The 15,749-nt window shown below is 40.0% G+C and overlaps 3 protein-coding genes across 3 annotated transcripts; 2 read left to right on the plus strand and 1 right to left on the minus strand.

Annotated features, from left to right (window-relative positions):
• Positions 1 to 2,848: 2,848 nt before the first annotated feature.
• Aspvir_000016 (uncharacterized protein) lies at positions 2,849 to 4,466 on the minus strand (the record flags this gene model as incomplete). Its single annotated transcript, XM_043265162.1, has 4 exons — positions 2,849 to 3,473; positions 3,523 to 3,572; positions 3,714 to 4,208; positions 4,293 to 4,466. The coding sequence occupies 4 exons, from the start codon at positions 4,464 to 4,466 to the stop codon at positions 2,849 to 2,851; spliced, it is 1,344 nt and encodes a 447-aa protein (XP_043121097.1).
• A 7,536-nt stretch (positions 4,467 to 12,002) lies between these two features.
• On the plus strand, positions 12,003 to 13,338 carry Aspvir_000017 (putative secretory lipase; the record flags this gene model as incomplete). The annotated part of the gene is made up of 2 exons (XM_043265163.1): positions 12,003 to 12,216; positions 12,284 to 13,338. 2 exons carry the CDS (start codon positions 12,003 to 12,005, stop codon positions 13,336 to 13,338), a joined length of 1,269 nt encoding a protein of 422 aa, XP_043121098.1.
• Positions 13,339 to 13,896: 558 nt separating this feature from the next.
• Positions 13,897 to 15,188, plus strand: Aspvir_000018 (uncharacterized protein; the record flags this gene model as incomplete). The annotated part of the gene is made up of 3 exons (XM_043265164.1): positions 13,897 to 14,148; positions 14,809 to 14,871; positions 14,931 to 15,188. The coding sequence occupies 3 exons, from the start codon at positions 13,897 to 13,899 to the stop codon at positions 15,186 to 15,188; spliced, it is 573 nt and encodes a 190-aa protein (XP_043121099.1).
• Positions 15,189 to 15,749: the final 561 nt, after the last annotated feature.

Genomic DNA, 15,749 nt, shown 5'->3' on the forward strand with positions numbered 1-15,749 from the left:
AGGGCAGTTTGCCTTATGATTTACACACTTATATGAGCATCCGTACCCGAACTATAGGGATCAAGCCATTGTTCACGCTGGCTTTGAGTACATGGAGACAAGACCATATCTGGCCAAATAGGTTGGACAATATTCAAAATGAGGTTAATATGGTCGCCGGGCTTCAGAACGACCTTATTGGACTCGAAAAGGACCTCAAACGGGGCGAGCAAGCAAACGCAGTTATAATATTGATGGGGAGGCGTTATGACCGAACCAAACATCTAGATCGTGAAGCCTTGCAGAAGGTAACCAAATACCTTTGCGAAAGGCACAACTTGGCCATATCACGGCTTATAAAACAAATGGAAGACTTGCGTCAAAGCGCCCACCTTCAAGATCCAGATCAAGTCCTGGAGATGGTCCTTTTGGATATGCAGCTTTTGTTTTCCTTAACCCATTTCCAGTGGTGTACGTCTGCAAAGCGATATAAGGGAGACTAGGCTACATTGGAAGACGATCTTGCTGGTTTCTGAGGGAAGTAAAGCTGTGTTACCTGGCACTTTACCTTCCTAGCAGGTGAGATCATAAATGGCGTCGAGTACTATCTGAAAACTCTGTTTATGCTCCGGTGGGATACTTATAACTTTGCAGCTAGTACTTGAGTGATAGTATTCGCGATGTATTTGTTAGTCTTATCATGCTGACATCCATGTAAGACAAGACTGGGAGTATTATCTCACATGCCGACAACTAGATTGTAATTTCCCTGTTGTGATGACAGCGATTGATAGCTGATCATGAACCGCGACGCAAGCCTCAAAAAATTATCACAGTCTATTATCTGGCAGACAAGTTCAGGGACAGCCAAAAAGAGTTATCAGAGTAACATGTAGATGGGGGGATAAATTAGAATATGCAGTATCCGGTAAGGTGGCATGAATAAGGAAGTGCCAACCATAATATCCGCAGGTAAAATTACCACTTATTGTGAACCTCACGCAGTCAAGAGTGACAAGAAGAGCAGGGTTTGGCTGTAACAGGTCACCTATTGCTGTGGTCTTATACAGGAAACGCATTAGACTGTAGCGTCTGATATGGCTCATACGCGCTCCCTTGTATGGAGGAAGCATGTCTGTATATTGCAATGATTTCTATGTACAGAGGGAAGGTGGGAGGTAGCTTACAGAACCTCACCTCATCAAGTGGGAAATTCATTGTCACTGGATGCCTAGAGCATCTACATAGTCATTCAACTCAAACCAGTAGAATTTGCATCCGCGGTCTCGTGCATTCCATATTGAGCCCAGAGTGATTCGGAACCGCAACCGCATCTGCTTTGAGAATGTGATGACACGCTCACTCATTTCAATTGCCCTTATTCTTGAATCTTTCCTGGAAAGTTCGAAGCAGGAAACCAGATAAGCAAGGTCTATGCATGGGATAGATCGGTGGGTTAATTGGAGTACCGTCTCAAACTCGCTAATAATAGCCTGGGATAGCATGACAGCCTCTAGGTCATGTTGGCCATAGGGATGATATAGCCGATGAATGATCAGCAAGGCGGCAAGACGCAGGACTCTGGACTGCGCCAATATTGCCACAACCTCAGCTTGTGTAAAACGATCGACAAAGTCGACAGGTGTTGACGGCTGCCATTGGTCGACAGCGGCGTGTATCGCATTCAATCTTTGAAGGGTCTCTGGAAGCACTGCTTTTGCGTGTCGAATCGAGCAACTTATCTCACAGATGTCGTAGAAGTAAGTTAATATCGGGGAGCTGAGTCCAAGATAGCGATCGACTCTGTATTTTCCATCAAGGTCAACTCTCATGGTTGGGATGTTTGATCGCAAAAGACACTCAAACGTCTCCGTACAGGCCAAGCACATAAGAAGGTCTATCATGGGAGGGTCTAGTGTTGATAGATCCATACGTTGGGATTTAATGAGGCTCAGTGTATAATGCGAAATGAGATAGGGTTGACCTTCTGCAACATGCATCGCAAAGGTAACCATCGCAACTCCTAGTATCAGTGCTGTTACCAGGTCCTACTCACAGGATATTCTGAAAGAGCGAAGAGCAGAAAGTGCCAGGGCAGCACGTCTGTGCCCTATCCCAACACTTGGCTTGGAGTACTCGGGGAGTTGATCTCGAAAAAAAATGGCAGCACATGCAACTGTAGCATTTCTGACGGTGGATGTCGGTTGTATGATATTCTGGATGAACAAAGAGTGATCCGACTCATGAAAGCTTGGACACACGAGAAATTTGTCCAGAGGTGACGGAGCCCGAATATCTTTCATCAAATTCAAGAAGTGACATTCCACTGGATCCAGATCTGATAATATCTTTGGATTACTCGCAAGTCCAGCATTCCAGGATAGGCTTGGGGTGGACAGTGCTGTTTCCTTGCGCGTTGGAAACGGAGTGAGCGCAAATGAGGCGGATGAGGTTGGCAGCGTATACGGCACTTTTTTCGACATTGTTGATTTCCGTCCCGGCTTTACAGCGCATCGTACTGTCTGGCAATACCGACCTATGCGGGAGCATCTTTCGCACACAGCAGAGGGATCCGAACGTCGGCATTACTCTTTCACTGCATGGCATTGATCGCAGGCACGCTTGGTAGGACCTGTGGTGGCCATGATGCGATTTTTAGCAGTGATACAATTACAGACATCCCATTTGCCTTATAGCTTGAAATCATGGTTTGTTCTTGTAAAAGACTAAAGGAGTTACAAACCGGGCATCAGTATTCTGTTTCGCGGACTAGCCATTACGATAACTTACCGAGAGTATTTAGAGACTTGTTATCAAGGAGAGACGATCTGCAATACCGGCTCTGGTTGCCATATAATTTCAGCTATCTCTAGTTGAAATCTTCATGGTAGTGGGCAGCTGGCATTGGCAGCGAGGAGGAATGGGTGAGCATGGAGGGAAATGTTCCAAAGCTCAGTGTAAACACACCAATGCTGGCGGCCTCCTGGGGGTGGCAGTCGACGGAATAAGTGACCATGACCGTTGTTACCAGCTGGTTACCCACTGCCCCAATGGCAGTGCCGATTATAGGCGACACATTCCAGTGGCCGGCTGGTGACTCCTGGGTGCAGACCAGGAAGACAATAATACCAATGATGGCCAGGGCAAAGCCAAAGTAACTGAGCCACAGCCGGAACTCGGGGTCAGGCTTGCGGTTGATACGGCGGGCGCGTTGGCTCATCCAGAGGTCTGACAGCACACCACCCATCTGCTCGCCAATTACCGATCCAATGATGACACCCAGGAACTGGAGGCCCAGCTGCTCGGCATTCAGCTCAAACTTCTCTTGCAACAGCTGGGGCACCTCAACAGTCGCAAGCACACTACCGAACAAGAAGACCATGGAATACGCACAGGCGGGGATGAGAATGGACAGGTGGCGGACCATGGTCAGAGGTTGGACGAACTCCCACCAGGTCAGCGGGGTGGAATCAAATTCGCCGAATTGACAGATACTTCGTCTTCCAGTTTGCCTCTGGACGGTTGACACCACTACCGACATACCGAGTCTCAGGTCCGAAGAAGAGATACAGGATGAATTGTCCACCATTGATCTGTCACGGTTGTACCTCGTCAGCATGTCACTAACGAAACCAACCCCCCCCCCCCCCCCCCCCCCCCCCCCCCCCCCCCCCCCCCCCCCCCCCCCCCCCCCCCCCCCCCCCCCCGCCCAATCCACCTTCGGGAGGACGTACCATAGCCAGGATCCAGTAGATCCAGTGGTAACCCGTACGGTAGGTGACGAAGCCGAAAAGGAAGGGTCCGATTGGCACTCCCAAAGAGATCATCAGGGTCCAAACATCCATGTAGCGTGCACGGTCTTTCCTGAATGTGGTTTCCATCACCACCGCGCTACCGATGGCCGAGGCAGGCGAGATAAAAAATGCCACTAAAGCACGGCAGGCAGCGACTGAGGCGTAGGTAGTGCTTTTGGCACAGCTAATGTTGCACACCAGACTGCAGACGAGTGACAAGAGGAAGATGGGGCGGCGACCGAAGCGGTTGGACAATGGTACCCAGAACAGGGGAGCGCCTCCCAAGATGGCGATTTGCAATGAAGTCAGATAACTAGCATTTTGCAAGCCAACACCAAATTCCTCGGCGATGTCTGAATAGGCAGGGATGATAGCCGCCGCGGTGAAGGTACCCATACAGGCATGAAATGCCACGAGGATAAGATTGGTCATTTTCTACAATGTCGAGCACCAGCGCCTCGTCACTCCTTACTCCTCTCTTCTTCACAGTCAGTCAATCCGGTGTAGACGGCTACTCACCTTCCACTCCGGCCAGTTGTAAGGATCGTCCGGGCCCATGCCTGGGATAGGGTCCAATTCCAGTGTGCCATGTCGTTGGAGCAAGTAGTCCTGATGGGCTTTGGAAAGACGAGCAGCCACGGACTCGACATAGCTGGCCGCTTGGCCGGCTCCTGCGCTCTCGACGCGGTCCATGTCGCCCTTGGTATCCAAACACTTCGTAAGTTGTTGGGAATGGTCTCCTGAACAAGAAGAGGAGGGTTGCAACTGAAAGGATGTCATGTTGGGACTCTAGTCGAGGGTCGAAGACGACAAGATTAGACACCGCTGTTTGGATGTTTCTCCCTTTTCTGAAGTTAAGAGAGATTAGGAGGTGATGGAAGGATAAATTGAATTGGATAAGGACTGCAGGGCCGGGAGTGTCTGGGGATTTCAACAAACCTGGGGAATCACATTATACAGCCCGTTGCGCGACTACGAAAAGTATGATGGGGTACTTGGCAGGCCGAAGATCGTCGGGGGTGACCGCACATGAGCTACCGTCCGGGAGATGCAGGAGCCGGGGTTATTCTTTGCTGAGCTGATAGACTTGCCTGGAGAGGAATGCGGATGATCTCATGGGTGGCTTGGTCCAATCAGGGCCAGCGAGCACGATGAAGGTGTTGCAACCCCGGATATCATCCCCTTTAGTCACAGCCCATCCAGGCACCAGAGGATGGCACGGTGATGGGCATCGTCCCTGCCGGCATAGCACGGCACAACCAGCTTGTCCAAGTACCGGGCAGCTGAGGACGATGCCGCGTCCACTACTCTGCACAAATTGTCGCATGGCAGAAATAGGGTTTGGGGTGGGGAATGCACAGGGGCCGATCCGTCATGCCAAGTACGCCAAGCCGGCTTGTTTCGCGACACATGATTCCCACTCTTTAGCGAGCCTCCGTCAGCCCATTTTCTCCGCAAACTGGTGCCTGCCCTGGTTGGGATATAGTAAACCCCCCCTGAAATGCAATCAAAATACCCTTTTTGTTTGTAATGTTGTATCAGCCCGACATAGTGCTAGGATTTCAACCCGGCATTGGAGCAAACCTTTGATCTAGGACTCTGAATGGCTATCGTGGACCACAATAAACCATGTGATCATTATGTAGTGTCTCGTTGCGTGTATCATTGAACTGGGCAGGCCTTCGCCTATAGCCAACAGCTCCTGGCTAAGAGCCAGTACATCGTTGAAACCTTCAGGAGGGATACCCTCTGGGGGACTGTAGTTGTCCCATTGGTAAACATTTACCCGACCCAAAATATAAACAGCCATACGCCGGTGTATATATATTTGTATGCGTACAATTCAGTCCCATCAGACTTCCACATTCTACAAGATATATCAAGCTGCTACATGTAGAATGAGCAGAGAGAGGTTCAGAATATGAAGATATTTCATTAATTTGTTATATATGTAAATCTATGTTTACTATTATACAGTGGAAGGAGCTATCTACTAAGTAAGATCATGTGATTAGATCTCTGCTATACTAAGTATGGCTATACACCCCCAGATTTAATTAACAAGGTCATAGCCACTTCCTAATTAGGTAGTTAATCTATAATTATAGTATTAAGATCTGCTATTTATAGCACTCTACTAGGCTAAGCCTAGTGCCTTAAAGAATTAATTAAACTTTAGATAACTAAGTAGCTTTATCATAAAATCTATAATTATCTTATCTATTAAAAGATGCTATAGGAAGACCTGCTTCTTAACTATTATATCTCTAATCTAATAATAATTAATATTAATATGCTTGCTGTGAGTATGGAATTAAGTATTATAGGCTAGGTCTATAGCAGGCTAGCTATTAGTATTAATCTATATAGGGTATATATTATTAAAGCTAATATCTTTAAGGAGATAGGTAAGCTAGATAGCTTTCTTTATAGTATAAATAATAGTAATATATTTAGTCTTATATATAGATAAAGAGATAACTAATTATAGCTTAAAAGCTTATAAAATAGGCCTATTACTAAATATAAAGATATATCTAATAGTTAAACAGTGTATATTAATACATCCTATATAATCTATATTAATATAGCTAATAATAATGCCTAGCTTATATATAATATCTTTTGCATTATAAGGCTTATAGATAATTCTAATATCTAGGGTCTAATAGAAGAATTAAATAAGATGAATAAGATGCTTAAGATATAATTTATTAGGATTTATAATATATCTAGCTAGCTTCCTAATAGTAAAGACAGTATCTAGCCTAGTCTATAGTATTAGATATATAATTAAGCTAACTCCCACTCCATATCTCTTTTTAAGTTTAAGATTATATCTAATAGACTTATTTAATTTAACTAGCTAAGCACCTTCTTCCATAGGTATTACTATAGTTTTAACTAAATATAGATTAAATATATTAATAAGATATTAAAGGTAAGTATATTAAGATAGCTTAACCTATTTTTTCTTAATATCTAGGTCTATCTTCATGCCTAGATAATAGGTAGCTAGGCTGATAAGTAAAATATTAAATAGCTTACTAATAGTCTTATATACCCTCTTAGTGATCTGCTTAGAGGGTCTAGTAATCTCTATATTATTAATATATAAGATAAGGAGCATACTATAGGTATTAAAGAAGAGGTATTTATTAATCTTAGATAACTATAATCTAATCTTAGTAACTCTGCTATAGAAGATAAGATACTAGGCCTATATAGATTACTTTAATCTATATAAAGGAAGTAATAGTTAGTATATATAGCTAGACTTATTATTAAAATCTTATAGTTATTTTATATAGATAACTTTACTATTAAAGAATTTACCTTATAAGAATACAAGCTTAATATCTACCTTAATATAATAATAGCCTAAGATAGCTATAAGTATAAAGAATAGGTGGATAGTAGCTAGCTTTATAGTAGGTAAAAATATCTAGTTAAAGTCTACTCTAGGTATCTAGGTATAGCCTTTAGTAACCTATCTTATCTTAAATTAGATAATCTTATTATCAGTACTAATCTTAATTTTATAGACCTAATGCCCCTTAATAGCCTTATAGCTAGTAGATAGAGCCTTAAGTATCTAGATACCTTACTTAATAAGATTATCTACTTCTACTTTTATAGTATTCTACTAATTATCTATTTTAGGAGAGTTRATTACCTTATAAAAGGAAGAAGGCTTAATAATATTAGTATAATTATTACTAATATATATATACCTAATAATAATATAATTCTATATATATCTTTTTATAGCCTTAGTATTAATATAATGCACCCCTTATTCTATAAGCTAAATTACTTCTAGCTAGGAATATTCTAGAAGGTCTTCCACTAGCTTACTAAAAAGGCCTCTATATAGGAAGTTAATATCCTTAGTAATACTAGGACCTGCCTCTATATATATTTATAGTATAGGGATGCTGTCCTCTAGTCTAAGTAGATTAGGTATAGTTAGATCCTAGCCTTTAATAATATCTTAATCTAAATTATTATTACTAATAACCTTATTTAGATTATGGTTAGTAGGTGGAATAGCTAGTAGATTAATAAATTTACTATAATTATTATCTAGATTACTATAGAGATCTGGATTACTTCCTTCTTTAAAAATAATATTATAGGCATATTTAACTTTATTAGTTACTAATATCTAAATAATATATTACTTGCCTAGGCTGGTATAGCTAACTAAATAATAATAAATAATATATAAATTAATCTTTATAACACCCTGCTTAAATTTAATTTTATTAGTAATAGTAAGATATCTAACTAAACCTAAGATCTATAGAGAGCTGACATCTTGATATTTACTAAAGTATATTTTATATAGAGTTATATTCTTATCTTAAATAGATAAGATATTCTTAATTAGAATAACTCCCTTCATAATTTCACCCTAGAGTTTGTGCAGAATAGTTTTATTATTAATAATAGTATAAACCTTTATTAGAATAGTATGCATAAGATATTCTATAACTAGATTCTAGCTATAAGTATATAGTACTATAAGTTTCTATTTAATTAATTTAGCCCTAGCCTATACTTAATTCTCTTTCTTAATAAATTCTCCTCTATTATTAGTATAGATAATTTATACCTTAATACCTATATACTCTTTTTCTTTAATAAAGAGCTTAATAAGCAGTATTACTTAGTGCCTATATTTAAGTAATTAGATAGTAACCTAGCTATTAAATTAATCTATAATAATCATCTAGTAGTAAGCTCTAGTAATATAGTTATCTAGTATATTATTATAACTACTACTAATATTAATAAAGATGTACTCCCTATATTACTTAATAAGAGATATAGTAATATACCCCTTATAGACTATTATATTAGCTACTATATAAGATTTATAGGTATACTTAGGAATTAATAGTCCCTTAATATCTATTCTATTAACCATTTTAGATATATAAATAATATTAGGAATTAATAAATATATAAAATAATAGTATTAAGTTATTAAATTAACCTTATCTTTCTTTAATACATAAATACTAGTATAATTATTATATAGTAAATCTAAAATAAATATATATTACTTACTTAGGACCTCTTATCTAGTCTAGATATAAGTTTTAATATTAGAATAAGGTTTTACTAATTCTTACTTAGCTTACTTATAATCTTCTTATAGTATATAATCTTACTAAGAGAATAGTTAATTATTACCTCTCTTAGGGTAGTAAGGGAATACTATTAACTATATTTTAAATAGTATATCTAGCTTAGTTAGTTTAACTAGCTTATTAGCCTTAATCACAGCATTACTTCCCATAAGGTAAAGAATATAGGTATTCTAGATAATATCTTTATATCTAATAATTATTTTATCTAATAAGTAAGTAATAATAATACTATCTAGTAGAAGATTAACTCCTAGACCCTTATAGCCTAATTAAATAGTGCCTAGAAGGTTAACTACTACTTTAGGGATGTAGAGAATATTAGTAATAATAATATATCTAGTATATCTACCTAGATATATAAGATATAAGATAATATCTCTAATAGAATTAGAATATATAACCTATCCTATTACTATCTTAATACCCTATTTGCATGGCTTCCTTAAGCTATCTATAAAGTTTATAGATATTATAATAAAGTATTTAGTAGCTCCTAAGTTAATAATCTAGTTATTAGTACTAATATATAGGTATAGAGCTAGATTAATAATAATAATTACTATCTATATATCTTTAATATCTTATTTATTTAGTTTAGAGGTAAGGATACTATCATTATTAATTAAATTATTATTATTAGTAGGGGTAAGGACTCTGTTATTATTATTATTAATAATATAGAAGGTAAGTATTATTTCTTTAAGTATTAAGATAGTTAAATACTAGCTATTAGGTATCTTATTATCTATACCTATTATATAAGTATAATTATAATTATTAGATTAATTAGATAAAGACTTCTTATTAGGCTTCTTATCTAGATTTAATTCCTAGTAGTTAGGCTTCTTATAGTCTATTTTACTATAATAGTAATACTTCTAGTTCTTCCTAGTTTCCCAGGGAACCTTGCTATTAGAATCTTTCTAGTTATTTAAATTAGAATTAGAATTAGACTAATTTAATTAATTTAATTTATCCTTAGAATTACTATTCTTCTAAGCTAGCTTCTTCCCTTTCTATACTTTTATAATATTTATAGATAATATATTAAACTTTATATATATCTCCTCCTAAATAAGAATCTATATAATACTATTAAATATAGTAGTTCTCTTATTATAGTAACTATTAAGGTAAGATATAAGGAATATCTCCTATATCTTACTAAGATTATAGAGTAAGAATTAGATTTTAGTAGATTTAGGAAGCTACTTATCTTTCTTAAGGCTATAATTAAATTTATTAAGTACTTATAATAGTTTTAATATATAATCTTAGACTTTATTATAATTATTATATACTATATTTATAGCTATCTGCAGCCTCTTAAAAGACTAGATATCTACTATTATATTATATTTTATATTAAGATAATCCTAAATAGCTTTAGATAATTCTAAATTAATTACTTTATATCTAATAGTATAAGAAAGAGTAGAATAAATAGTACTATAAGTTTTATTATCTATCTTCTCCTAATCTTAAATTATCTTTTTAATTCTCTCTTACTACTTAGTAAGCTTAGCTTTATTTAATAATCTAGTCTAATAGCCTACTTCTAGTAGCTCTAGCTTCTTATAAATTCTATTTATAGTCTACTAAATACCCTAGCTATATAGGTATATTTTTATAGCTTTAGACTATATTTAATAGAAATCTATACCTATAAGTAATAGTAACTTATTAAGATCTACTTAAGGTATCTTAAAGAAAGATTTAAATAAAAGAATAAGGTTTTAGACACATCCCTTAAGGGAATAAGGTTTTAGATATATCTAAGGATAACTAGAGTTGCATAACTGAACCACAAAAATCAAATCCAACCCTCACTGAACCCACAGTGGGTTGGGCTCAGGGCCTAGCCTAGGGAATTACTTTGGGTTTGAGTTCCCTACCCCAGGCCCAATTCAGGTTTGGTGAAAACCATCAGTTTTGATTTCTGTGGTTTTTACAGATTAGGTGAAACCACCTAATCTATTTTAGATAAAAATCACTAATTTCTAGTATTTCACTAATAATTTTAATATCACTAGATAGCCCCTGATCCAGGCTATCTAGTGATATAAATATTAATTTAAAATACCTAGTGGTTACTGAGATATAGAGGAATAATCATTTTCATCATGGGGTGGTATGAAAGTGGTGTGGATATATATATATATATAACTAATAGTTAATAACTACTATAGTTTAAAAATGATTTTTTAACCACCCCCCATTCAGCCCTATAGATATTGAATTAAAATTTTAGATATAGATTAGTATGATGATAATTATGATATATTTCATATAAAAATGATAATTTTTGATTAGCATAGTGATATTATAATAGATAATATGGTATTTGATGAGGCATTAAAATTCAAAAACTATTAAAATTCACTAAGGGGTAGCAGTTTAACCAACTTGAAATTAAACTAAATCTAACCATGGTTAGTTAGTATAGGCCTAGCTAGGCCTAGCTAGGCCTAGTAGTGGGTTTTTGCGGTGAAACTGCCACCAACCTGGATTGGATCTGGGTTGGCTGCAGGTTCTAAAATTTGAACTTGAAATCACAGTGGTTCAGTGCCAACTGGTTTTAAACTCGCCCGAACTCGCACCAAATGCAACTCTAAGGATAACTGCCAGGCTTCTGCACCTGTAAGGATTCTTAAATATAAGAACTTTTTATAGGGCCCCATTAATAAAGGTAATAAAAGGATAGTTTCTATCTTAGGCAGAATGTCCAGCCTAGATAAATATTTTAGACAGAATATCTGCTAAAAGAGGCTTTTAAAAGTGAAAAGTAGCAAAATAGCTTAAGGAAAGAACTTAGGAATGATTCCCTAGAGCTCTCTAAGAGGCTCCAGGCTTATAACCTATAGAATGAGCAGAGAGAGGTTCAGAATATGAAGATATTTTATTAATTTATTATATATATAAATCTATATTTACTATTGTACAGTGGAAGAAGCTATCTACTGAGCAAGATCATGTGATCAGATCTCCGCCATACTGAGTATGGCCACACTACATACATTGCCTCAAAATAGCTACACAAATTCAAGTCCCGAAGATGACAACTCTCAGAATGAGATTCCTGTTTGTGGCCAGCCTTATTTCCCTTGTCCAGCTGGGGACAGCTGCACAAGGATCCAACTATAATGTCACCAAAAGCTTCGCAGAAGCCCACAGTTGTGACTCCAAGTGCCAGGATGCCTTGAACAACGCGAATCCAATCGATCTCGCTACCTTTGGTGAAAACTTTGACTTTGATTTCTACGAGACCGCTGCCAATTTTTCTGGTTCCAAGCCGGGCGACCGCTTGAAACTCCAGCCGCTGGACTCCTGCAACCCTCCAGATTAATGCAGGGACGACGGTATATCGCATTCAGTACACGTCCCGCGACCTCGACGGGTCACCTGTGCCCGCTACTGGTTTCATTGCTCTTCCATATGCACCCGCAAAGGAGAATTCTAGCACGTACCCCGTCGTGGCCTACGCGCATGGAACCAGTGGGATCTACCGCGGCTGTGCACCGTCCAATAGCCCGAACCTTTACGACTATAACAGTTGGCAGCTCCTCATCGAAAGAGGATATGCCGTCGTCGCCACGGATTACGCTGGCCTGGGAAACAATTACACCCTTCATAAGTATATTAGTTATCCGGCGCAAGTGAACAACATCTATTTTTCCATGATCGCCGCTAGAAAGGCATTCGACATCTTCTCGGACACCTGGATGGCAGCTGGCCATTCCCAGGGAGGAGGAGCAGTGTGGAAGTTGGCTGAGAGCGAATATGTCAAGTACGACAAAGACTATCTTGGTACGGTTGCACTGGCACCAGCCGCCAAGGTCATAGACATGTTTCTGGTCGACAGGGACGAGGTCATTTCCTCTGGCTACTTGCCCCTTCATGCCAAGGCCTATCAACGTGTGCACCCATCGTACGAATTGACTATCCTGTCAGATATCATGCGGGACCGCATGGTCATTTCGGACACAGCGCAGCTTTGTCTGGGTGCTTTGGGCGCCCTGTCCTCTGACTTGACAGTTGATGAGAATATCTCACAGGAGGGAATCAAGACAGACATACCCCTCCTGCTGAAATGGCAGAATGAGATGGCTCCGGCCTCTGGGGGACACAACTCTCAACCCCTCCTGGTCGTTCAGGGTCTGAATGACACTGCGGTTGTGCCATCCGTGACTCGGGCTCTATGGAAACGTTCGTGTGATGACGGAAACGAGGTCCATCTCAGCGAGTATCCCGGGATGAATCATGATCAGATAATTCTTGCTGCCGCACCATGGTGGCTGGCCTGGATGGACGCGCGATTTGCAAGACAGCGCACCTCTGGAAACTGCTATATTGAGCAGAAAAGGCCATTTGATCTGAACCACATGGAATTAGCACCAGGAAGCTAAATGTAGGGAGTGTATATATATAGACCACCGTCTCAGGTTCAGGTCTTGTGATCTAATACTTCTTTCGTACCTTTCTGAATCACTTGGGGTAATATCGCATAGCATGCCAGGGCTCGAGGCATTTAAGATTGCTATACCAAGTTAAATGTTGATTATTATACCCTTGGATATATATTGCTAATCATTGTTTAGATTGACCATACAATAGGCTAAGATTTAAAGCAAACAATTTCTACCGCAAGTCAAAGGCTGTAAATTTTCGCCATCCCGAGTATTTTTGTCCGCACCGTGTTGTAGGAGAATCGTTACATTGTCGACCCAACCAAAGAGCGCTGCCTCCATGAGAGGACTCCTTCCATAATTGTCAGCAGCATTCACCTCGGTTTCATGTTTAATGAGAAGCAACACCATTTCCGAACTCGGCCCAGCTGCTGCACGGATAAACGTTGTTTTACCATCGGACTCTCGCCCTCGAACAAACAACTGGTCCTCGCTAGAAGTATCCAGTTGACACAGTCGCTGATTGCTATAGGAATCCTCTTCTGTTCAAATGGCTCGATGGCGACGACCTCCTTCGAGTCTTCGTGGATATTCACATGTATTTCTTCCCTCGATGCAGTGGACAAGGCAGCATCATACGGTCTCCCGTGGCGGTTCATGGACGGCGGATTTCAAGAATTCATTGTGGAGAAGGTGTCAGATGAAACAGCGAGGGTGACATACATAAGTTTTGAATGCTCTAATCTCCACCCCGGCGGCCAATCTACAATGGATTTCAAGATGTTGCCATGGCTGCCTTATGAGATTCACGTATTATATGCACAACTCCTCTGGCATAATACTGTGATGCAACTTCGTGACCGCACGAAAACATGAGATGATTTTCTTGACCAGCATTATGATAGAGAGTAGTAACTAATAATAAAGATACCCCTCCGCTCATCCTCCTTACTGCTTCATGCCCTATATCTGTACATATCTAGATAGAGAGCCGGTATTTCACTGCCTCGCTGAGCATATCCTCCTAGAATTCTATTCTCGCTAGATATGGTAAATGACTTGGGGGTGATGTCAGCTCACCACTGCGGCGGTGAAAAGCGGACCGCGTTGCCCGCACTCGGCCGCCTGAAGACGACTCTGTTAAACAATAGGTAAAGGAAAAAGCATCGGAATTGTATTTTCCGCCGATAGAGAACTTGTATTATACGCAAGTTCTAGCTCTTACCATAGTAGATATAATTACCTTGAAGTAGCCGGTCATAGTTGAGGGTGTGTAGCTCAACCATCCCAGACAATCGCCCATTTCCACTTTCGCTCAAACGAAGAACCTATCACTAAGCAACATGAGCTCCGATTCCTCAAAAACGGGTGCCCTAGCTGCTTGAGAGTTTCCCAGCCACGCAGCCAGCCATCGAATCAAGGTATGAGAGGTTGCATGTCGTATGCAGCGGTCGACTGACGCTTCTCCAGGCCGGACTCGCCGGTCAATTGCCCTGTGGGGACATTTACACTGGCTCGACGCTTGTCGGTGTCGTGAGTTACCTTCTCTCGAGAACCTCACACGGTCAAAGGGATTACTGACAACCACATAGCCTTTCTCGCACGGTACTATCGAGTCGGTCGAGGGCTTCGAGCCCAAGGTCAACTTCAAGATCAGCAACGGCCACGACTGGTTCCGCATCGATGCAGGTAAGAAGCATGGCCGCCTGGGCATAACGGCCATTGCTACTGATGCTGAAGGCCGGTGCATGCGCGTCATGGCCGACGGCGTCGTCGAGTTGAATGAGCCTACTCTGGCTTTGATTATGGGTCAGCCCAGGTCCTTGGATGCGTCGCCCTTCTCGCGGTAGCCGGAAGCATCTACGAAAACACATCCTTAGCCGAGATAACCCTTCTGCTCCCAGTCGGCACTCCTTCGACATTCGTGTCTGAACTCATTGCGGGTACAAGCAGCTCCGCATTCGCCAGTCTCTCGCCAGAAGTTGCCGGGGAGGTCATTCCGGCTCTCACCAAGAGACTTCGAAACGTTTGGATTTTCTTCCTGTCATCCGGTGCTCCGAGCCTTTGCCTCAGTCTATTCCTCGACGTAAGTACTATCTTCGTGGACCCCAGACAGCTACTTACCTAGCCTTCTGCAGCGCAAACGGTTGAATATAACAGCCAGATAATTGAGGGTTGCAATCACAAGAGCCACAGACTCAAAGTACAATTTATTATATAGCTTTAGGGATAGCGATGGCAGGATTCGGATTAGTAAAAGAGGAGTTAGAGATGCAGTATGTCTTTAAAAGCAATCGCTGGTGGTTATAGTAAATAGTTGACTGTAAGAAGGAGTCGATATAGATGCAAGCTCATCTGTGCCCTTCTGCAAGATGAACGTGCATGAATTTTAATTTTTATATTATATCATA

Source organism: Aspergillus viridinutans (genome assembly GCF_018404265.1).
Source record: "Aspergillus viridinutans IFM 47045 DNA, scaffold_1, whole genome shotgun sequence".
Taxonomy (NCBI): Eukaryota; Fungi; Ascomycota; class Eurotiomycetes; order Eurotiales; family Aspergillaceae; genus Aspergillus; species Aspergillus viridinutans.